Source organism: Dendrobium catenatum, unplaced genomic scaffold (assembly GCF_001605985.2).
Source record: "Dendrobium catenatum unplaced genomic scaffold, ASM160598v2 fragScaff_scaffold_1483, whole genome shotgun sequence".
NCBI classification, from domain to species: Eukaryota; Viridiplantae; Streptophyta; class Magnoliopsida; order Asparagales; family Orchidaceae; genus Dendrobium; species Dendrobium catenatum.
In genome coordinates, this window is record NW_021319945.1 from 2,428,794 (window position 1) to 2,437,926 (window position 9,133).

The 9,133-nt window shown below is 36.9% G+C and overlaps 1 protein-coding gene across 1 annotated transcript; it reads right to left on the reverse strand.

The window, feature by feature from the left end:
- Nucleotides 1-229: 229 nt before the first annotated feature.
- Nucleotides 230-1,241, reverse strand: LOC110115471. Its single transcript, XM_020848716.2, has 2 exons — nucleotides 938-1,241; nucleotides 230-744 (listed from the first exon to the last, which is right to left on the reverse strand). Exons 1-2 carry the CDS (start codon nucleotides 1,063-1,065, stop codon nucleotides 396-398), a joined length of 477 nt encoding a protein of 158 aa, XP_020704375.1. The 5' UTR covers nucleotides 1,066-1,241; the 3' UTR covers nucleotides 230-395.
- Nucleotides 1,242-9,133: the final 7,892 nt, after the last annotated feature.

Below are 9,133 nucleotides of genomic sequence, written 5' to 3' on the forward strand. Positions count from 1 at the left end.
ATTTAAAAAAAAAATATAAACTTTATTCTTCTTGGCCATGGCCCACGTATACTTTAGAGCACTCGAGCATTGACCCAATATCCCAGCCACGTTCGCGTACGGTAACCTAATGGGAGCCACGCGGCCGAGGTTCCACTCTCATCAATCATTCATTGGATCAGTTTTCTCAGCTAAGCCATAGTTGTCGTGGGGGCCACTTATCATACATCACCATTCACAGCCAACCAAATTTCGCAAACCACGTTATTATTACTATTTAGAGAAAATACAGCCTATCACCCTAATTAAGCACCCTTCTCCCCCCTTCTTCTCCCTCTCTCTCAATCCCCTTTCCCACAGGGCATCAACCGTAACCATTCATTCCCATTTACAAAGCATTTCGTTACTATTGGGATCTAGCTGGAAACCTCCTCAAGAAGTTTGTATCTCCTGACCTTACCTCTGAAGGTCTGACGAACCCTTCCAGTCCCCGGAGACAGCTCCTGCTCCGTTGTCATTTTCTCCGACGAAGTCGCCGCTCGCTCCGGCACTCTCTGCTTCTTGACGGGCTTGCTCAGCTGAAGCGGAGGAGCTCCGCGCTGCAGTTTCCATCCCAAGGATCCGCTACCATTGCCCGATGGGCTGGAGCTGTTTTCGCTTGTTGTCGCCAACTGATCACGGGAGACCGCTTTGCCTCTCTCCTCCCTTAAGCACCAGTTACATGCCTTATATGTCTCTGTCTTCGGGTAGAGATCGCTGCAATATCTGGCGAAATAGCTCAAATAATTACACAAACATCGATCTGATTTTCTAGAATAACGAGTTTATTAAACCAGTATTCAAAGATTGGTAGATTTAAGAATACACGATGATTCATGTGAGATAGATTCAAAATAATTGAGATAGTTTGACCAGTGATGAAGACGAACAGAAGAATTGATCGACAAATCTAACTTACTTGTGTTGGGATCTGAAGAGGCAGACCTTGCATCGAAAAAGCTCTATAGAAAGACCTCGATCGCCGCACATGCAGCAAACTACCGACGGCGGCGGCGGGACAGCCTGTCCACCTCCGCTGCTCCCCATCTCATAAAAGTATATATGCAACTCGATCGCTGGGCGAAGAAAGTCCTGGATCCGCAAGAGATGGAGTGAAAGTTTCTGTTTTTATCAAGAACACTGAGGAAGAAAGAGAGGGAGATGGAGGGGATCGAAAGAGGGGAGAGAAAGAGTGAGTGAGGAGAAACCTCGCATATAGTTCTCTACAAGCGCGCTTTATGGTAGGAGTCCTTATCACTAGGTCGGTTGGGAAAAGCAAGACGACAAGAGGCGTTTCAAAGAAAAATAAAATAAAATTGAATGCCTGTAGAGGTGAGAAAGGAATGGAAGCTTAAATTTTGCGTTTAGTTAATTAATCAATTAAAGCTAAGAGAGGAACCCCACGCCACCTCACTCTATTATCTTAAAGTCTGGGTTGACGTGTGCAATATAAATGGGTAGGTTGACGTTGTTTACCTACGGCTTAATCCAGTTGGAATTTTAATAATAGTATTTATTAAAAATTAATGACGCTATTTTTGTCCGCTAATCAGGAATGTACGTACGTAGGTATCATATTGTATGTACGTACGTGTTACAAATATGATATAATATTCTTCCAATAATGGTCATTTGGCTTGCAAAATCCGCGCACACGTAGTTGATCGAAACTGAGAGTTGCGCTGGTGATCGATTACTATTGGCTTCACCTTTGTCTGCATGATCACTTGACTTTTATTGAGCTCTCCCTCTCTTTCTCTTTCTCTCTCTCTCGGCAATAGTTAGAACATGGATGTTGTAGGCTTGATTCACCTGGAACTTTTTTTTTTTGGAGGGTGGTGGTTAATTGTTAAATTTCTTTTATTTTTATGGGACGTGATATTTATGAAAAATTTTAAAATATGTAAATTATAATTTCATGTTAAAAGCATGCTAATGCCTTTATTTTTAATAATTGATGTGTTTCCAAATATCTATAACAATACATCATAGAGATTTAATAAATGTTAGCTGGATCTTGATGGAGTTAAGTTTATTGAAGTAAGGGAACATTCAAATATCTAAATGCAATCTAATGATGAAATTGATCTGTTTCTAACAAAAAAAAGACATGCATATGAGAATGAGATTTCTAATTTACCATATTTTAATTATTTAATGTGAGACTACTAAGCTGCTCTCATAAGTCTAAACACAAGGGTGTCAATATTTGACATGACCCAAAGACTAAGTCGTCCAAAATCAGATCCAAAAATTCTTGGTTAGGGTCAACCCATAAGGCAAATGGGTCGAGTTCAGGTTCCAAATTTTGAGGAGTACTTTGAAAAATTGGGCCAGGTTGGATATGATTCGAGTCAACCTGCTAACCCGAATTTGACTCGATTCCATGCACAGGCACAATCCCTTGGGTGAAACCGCTAAGGCACTAACTCGACATTCCTTCATGTTGGACCAGAAGTCACAAAGGCTCGCCTTAGGCTTTGAGTCTTCGACGAGACGACATAACATCTTCACGATAATGTTCATCATGTTCCTTTTGTTGGATCGATTGGAAATCAAGACATCTTTGATGACAACTTCTTGACATATTCACGATGGCGTATTTGATCTAAAGTATTATCGACATCTTTAACTAGCTAGACAAGTAGACTATGTCACAAGGACGTTCCCTCGATTGGATCGGAAGTCTCCCGCACACGATACACCCGATCTTGCTCATCCGCTCAGGCTGATAATGTGTCGATCTGTTGACGTTCATGTTGTTGTTTCGCATGAAGGCAACGAGCCTAGGGTGCTTTTCCTCTTCCTCCCACAACTCCCGTCCACGCACAGCGGCACTAGATGAGTTTGACAAATCGACGACGTAGGGCAATAAGGTTTGCTTTCCTGTTCTCCAGCTTTGACAAATGTTCCTTGCTGTTGAGCGTCAATGAATCATTACTCCTGTGGCTTTGACGAGATGAGTCGCCTCCTTCAACAATTCAACAGGGTTCCTCCCATTCATGCTCTTCTTCGACCAAATTCACATTTCGTGTCTGGTTGGGTCAACCCAGAAACTCAACGGTCAGGTCCCGGTTGAATTTTATGATCCATTTGTAAAATATGGGTCGGGTTTGGGTCAGGTCAAATAGTGTCAGATCAATTCCAGATTCGATCTGAACCCGACCTGCAACCCAATTTTGACACCCCTATCTAAATATAAGGTTTGAAGGAGATAGTCAAGCAACATTTCAATAAATGAAGAACCATTATGCCATTACAAAAAAATTATTAAAACAAAGCATGAGTACTTCCTTCAAAATAAGCATATAATAAAAGCAATTACAAAATTATCACCCTAAACGTTGAGGGATACTTCATATCAAATACTGCTAAAGAGTTATTTAATTTATAAATAATCTTTCATACTATACATAAATATAAGAGTACGTGTATATTTAGAAGAGACAAGGCTTATTCTCATTAATCTCTTGATTCAACAACGAAGTATATAAATTTAGACCCTCTCTCATTAGTAGAATATCTTATACGAGTATCAATCCACTTTGAATTATTGTGCTTAACTCCTTTAAAATTCAAATAATATAAAAATATTACACTATTAATCTCAATCATCTGATATAATTAAATTATTCAAATTAAATGATACTCATAATAATAATAATAAAAAGAATTCAAATCTTATCTATGATACAATAAATCTCAGTAGAAATGTGCCCTATGGCTTAATTATTGAGAATATTTGTTTCTTGTAGAAGCTAGCTAGCTAGCAAGGCCAGCTTTAGGGTTTTTTCAAAAAAGCGGCGACTCTCTCTATGAAACCTAGGGTTTTCTCGTCGAAGGGGGTTTCTCCCCCATCCCTCTGGCTCTGATGGATGGAACGATAGATGATTTTCCTCTCCTTTCAAAGGTTTCGATGCTTGGCCAGTAATCGACGGCTATTCCGACTCCCTGGATGGATAACTTCACTGCTTCTGAAACAAGATCTAAGGTTTTTCCAATGACTTTTGTCCCTCAAAAGTAAAAACTTTCTTTATCTATGGATGATCTCTCGGAATGTATATCTTTATGGAACTTAACTCTTGTTGACTATTCTATTGGTCAAAGATCGTATTACGAAAGGCTTTTAGCCTCCATGAACAAGCTATGGAAGTTAAAAGGATCTATGTCTCTTATCTCTCTTTTTAAAGGTTTTTTTCTTCTAAAATTTAATAATATAGAAGACTACAACTTGGTTTGGTCTGGAGGGCCTTGATTTCTTCTTGATAAACCATTTATTCTTCAACAATGGTCACCTAAATTTAAACCAAAAAGAGATGAATCTACTTCTATTCCTATTTGGATTAAGATTATGGATCTTCGTCTAGCTCTTTAGATGCCTTCGGGTATTTTCAAAATTGTGAGTTATATTGGAATCCCTCTTACAGTAGATAATCTTACTGCCAAACGCACTCGCCTCAGTTTTACCAGAATCTGCGTCCAAATTTCTAAAGATTCTAAACTTCTTGATGAAATCCTTATTGATATTGAAGGGGAGGAATATGTTCTAAAAGTTATTTATGATTGGAAACCGACTCCTTGTGATACATGCAGATCCCTGATTCATCCTTCTAACTGTTGTCCTTCTAATCCCACCCCTAACCAATCTTTGGCCATTAATACCCTTCCTAGGCATAGAGGAAGAAGTACCAGTAGGCAACAACGCTTGAAAAATCATTCAAACTCTAACCTACCACCGTTGCTACCTACACCTATAGTTGACCCTCTTAATCTGGTACCTGTTGTTGCTCCCCATACTGAAACAGCTATACTGCCACATACCATGCTCTTCTTATTGAAACTTACATTCCTCATGTCAATGTGGAAGATATTGTTCCACCTCTGCCGCTTAGTAACATAGGTATGAAGGGTAAGGATACCAATATTTCCAATCTCTACTTCCCTACTAAAGAGTTATCCTCTTTAGAACCTAATACTACTCTTTAATTTGGTTAACACTGGAAAGGAAATCATGCTAGCTAATAAGTTTAATTTGCTTGTCAAATAAAATACTAAGCTCAGTTAATTAATCAGGAGAATGAGATTGAGGAGGTCTCTTCAACACAACAAGGAGAGCTTCCTCAGGATACAATTTTTTCAAAGAATAATTCTCCTCTTCAAAATTCCCCCAATATTAATCAATCTCCTATACAGCCTCTGATTCCCCCACCAAATCAAAAGTCCTCTAAAGAAAAAAATGTCAAAAAGGCAAAACCCTCTTCTTCTAAATCAAGATGATTACTTCCTCTTTGGCTTGCTGGAAAGTCAGGGGGTTTAATAGCCCGGGTAAACACCCAGTTTGCAAAAATTTGATTTCTAAACATAAATTAAAGTTGTTTTGTATTCTAAAGGCAAAAGTTCATAACTCTTTGCTTGAGGATGCTTTGTTTATTAATTCTCATAAGCTTTATGAGAATGAAGGCTCCTGTAATAATTTTAATGTCTCTTCTCTGACTAAGATTTGGGTTAAATGGGATTATTCTCATATCTCATTTAACCCGACGATTATTTCTGATCAAATTATTCATGGGAAAATTACTTTATTCCCACACTCCTCTTTCTATCTTTCTATTATTTATGCTGGCTAATTCTCCAGAGGTTAGGAGATCTCTCTGGGATATTATTAATAATATTGCTATTGGCATGTCTCAACCTTGGATTTTGGTGGGTGATTTTAATTGTTGTAGGTATAAAAATGAAAAATTGGGGGTGCCTCCTTGCATCGTAGAATATTGGGGGATTTTAATAAAACTATTTTTGATTGTGGTCTTATTGACCTTTCCTCGGTTGGTCTTTTCTACACTTGGTTTAATCAACAGAAAAAAAATCTGATTCACTATAAGCTGGATAGAACTTTGGTTAACACTGAATGGTTGAATCTTTATCCTAAATCATATTATATTGTGGATGCTCCCCAATGTTCTGACAACTCTCTGCTTATTATTCACACTGATTCTATTCAGATTAAGGCCTCCATATTCCTTTTCAAAAATTATTGGCCTAAGATGGAGGGGTTCAGAGAAGTGGTGTTGGACTCTTTTCATAGTAATCCGGCTTCTAGTCCCAAAACTTCTTTTTACTCCAGTCTTCAATCTTTAAAGAGAGTGCTAAAAAGAAAAAAATGGAATTCTTCTAATTTTATTGCTGAGAGAATTAAGGATCTTAAAGCCAATCAAATGAATTTGCTTAGTGATATTAATAATAACCCTTTGGATCATTCTATCAGTTTCATGCTTAAAGACACTAATGATCTTCTTTCTGATTATCAGACGTTTTGGGCCTCTTGGACTACTCAAAGAGCCAAGATCAATTAGCTATCTTATGGGGAAGAAGATCTTGGTTTTCTTTATGATAAAATTAGAACTAGGAAGAACACTTTAAAAGTGCTGTCAACTCCGGAAGGGGATTTCTCTAGTCATCAAGATATTGCTAGAATTCTTATTAATCATTTTAATAGTTTCTTTAATACTTCTTCTCCTCACAATGCTAATAATATAGATATCTATTTTGGGAATACTCTCTCTACTGAAGCGGCTAGCTATTTGAAAATTCCTTTCTCTAGTGAGGACATAAAAGCTATTGTTTTTTCTTTCTTTAATGGCTCTTCTTCAGGGCCTGATGGTTATACGGCTGATTTTTATAAAGAGAATTGAGATTTAGTTGGGCTGAAAGTTTGTAAAGTTATTAAGAACTTCTTTTATTATGGTCAGATGCCTAAAAGGGCGAAAGCTACTGCTATTACTTTAATTCCTAAGCATTCTCATGCTAACACTATTTATAATTATATGCTGATATCTCACTGTAATATTTTTTACAAGGTGGTGGCTAAACTCCTAGCTAATAGATTGAAAAAGGTCTTGCTTTCTATTATCAACGAAAGTCAAGCTGATTTCATTCAGGATAGAGATGTTCATCTGATAACATTATTCTCGCATCTGAGATTCTCAAAGATTTCAATAACTCTAAGAATTATTTTTGTGCCAAGCTTGATATTCGTAGAGCTTTTGATTTTGTTTTTAGAGATTTTATTATCAATTGCATGAGAAACAAGGGTTTTCCATAAAAAAATTAGTTGCTGGATTAAAGGGTGCATATATAATGTTTATTTTTCCATTTATGTTAATGGTTCTCTTGAGGGGTTTTTTAAATCCACTTCTGGTCACAGATAGGGTTGTCCATTATGTCCTCTTCAATTTTGCATAGTAATGGATGTATTTTCTTGTAGATTGATGGATAAACAGAATTTTCATTTTAAGGGTTATACTTTTAAGGGCCAGGAGTTTAATCACCTGCTTTACGCTAACGATGTTCTAGCTTTTGGTAAAAATTCCATTCAAAATGCTTGGAATCTTAAACATGTTATGGAGGATCGGACTTTGCGGATGCCTCTGCTCTCTGGTTTAATCCTAATAAAATTACCATTATTTTTTCTGCTTTGGCTAATCATAAAGAGGAGATCTGTTCTATTTTGGGGATTTTAAATTAGGCTAATAGCCTTATTTATCTGGGTATATCGGTTTCTCCTAGCAAGTTAAATGCCATGTTTTTTCAACCCCTTTAGATAGGATTTATGGCATGTTAGATGGCTGGAAGGTCAAATTTATCTCTTTGGCTGGGAGAGTTCAATTTCTTAAATTTTTTATTACTAATACTTTAGCTTATTGGATTAGGGGTGTTATTATACCCAAGAGCATATGTAAAATTATTGATAGAATCTATTCTATATTCTTGTTTCATGGTAATACTAATTACAAGAAAATGCACCTAATTGCTTGTTCTACGGTTTGCAGTTCTAAGAAAGCTGGGGGTTTGGGTCTGCCCTCGATTAATGCTCTTTACCATATTTTTACTTATTCTCTTATATGGAGAATGCTTTCTAGAGAGAGTGTTTTAGCTGTTTGGTATAGGGGAAATTTTGATTCTCCTTAGAAGCCTCCACTTGCTAGACCTTCTAAATTCTGGAAGCTTATTTGTTATGTGGCTTGTAAAATTAAGAACAACATTTCTCTCCATATTGCTACTAATATCTGCCTCTCTTTCTATTGGGATCCCTGGTGTAATGACAAGGCTGTAGCTGATTTTATTAATCCTAAGTGGGACTCTTATGTGCCGGTGAAGAATTTTATTCAGCAGTATAAATGGAGGCTTTCTTATGATCTGCCTAGAATTGTTTTAGAGGAAATTCTTAAAATTGATATTGGTAAGCAACCGTCTTTGTACTGGGATGGCTTATCAAAACTGACTAACGCGACAACTTCTTAGATAGCTTCTATAGTGATATACGTGAGGTTTCTTGGAATAAATACATTTGGTATAAAAAGAATCCTATTCGGTTTTCAATCTACACTTGGATGGCTATCATAGGGAAGCTTAAAACTGCATATATTTTATTTATAAGGAATATTAACACTTCTTTAGTTTGCAATTTTTGTAACAATACTCAAGAGTGTCATAATCACTTATTTTTTGAACGTGACTACTCTTTTATGGTTATTAAGAGTTTTTTTCCTCTTTTGGATTCTTTCTTTATGAGGCCTACTCTGACTCAATTAATGGAGCATTTTGACCGTTACCAAGGTTTTTCTAATAAAGTAAAAGACTTCTGTTACTTGGCTATCGTTGCTGTTGTTTGCTATATATATGGATGGAAAGAAATAAGAAGCGTTTTACTGACCTCTGGGTCTCTCCTTTGATGCTGAGTTTTATTATGAGAAAGGGAAAGAAATAAGAAGCATTTTACTGACCTTTGGGTCTCGCCTTTGATGCTGAGTTTTACTATGAGAAAGGCCATCAAATTGAAAGTTAAAAAATGGAAAAATTATGAGGACCTTCAAAAAAAAATCCCTAAAATTCTTTCTTAATTTTGGTTCTTTTTTCCTGTATGCGAGGTTCTGATGATTTGGACGTTGATGGGGGGTTTCTTCTTGATGATGATGCTTTAGAGTCTGACTGGCGGAATGTTTTTTCACAATGGAAGGACTGCTGATCGAACGAGAGCTTTTCATTGGATTTCTCAGGCTTTTTCTTGAAAATTGCTTGGCTATATCTGCAGTTGGGCTTCGTCTGTTGAGTGGAA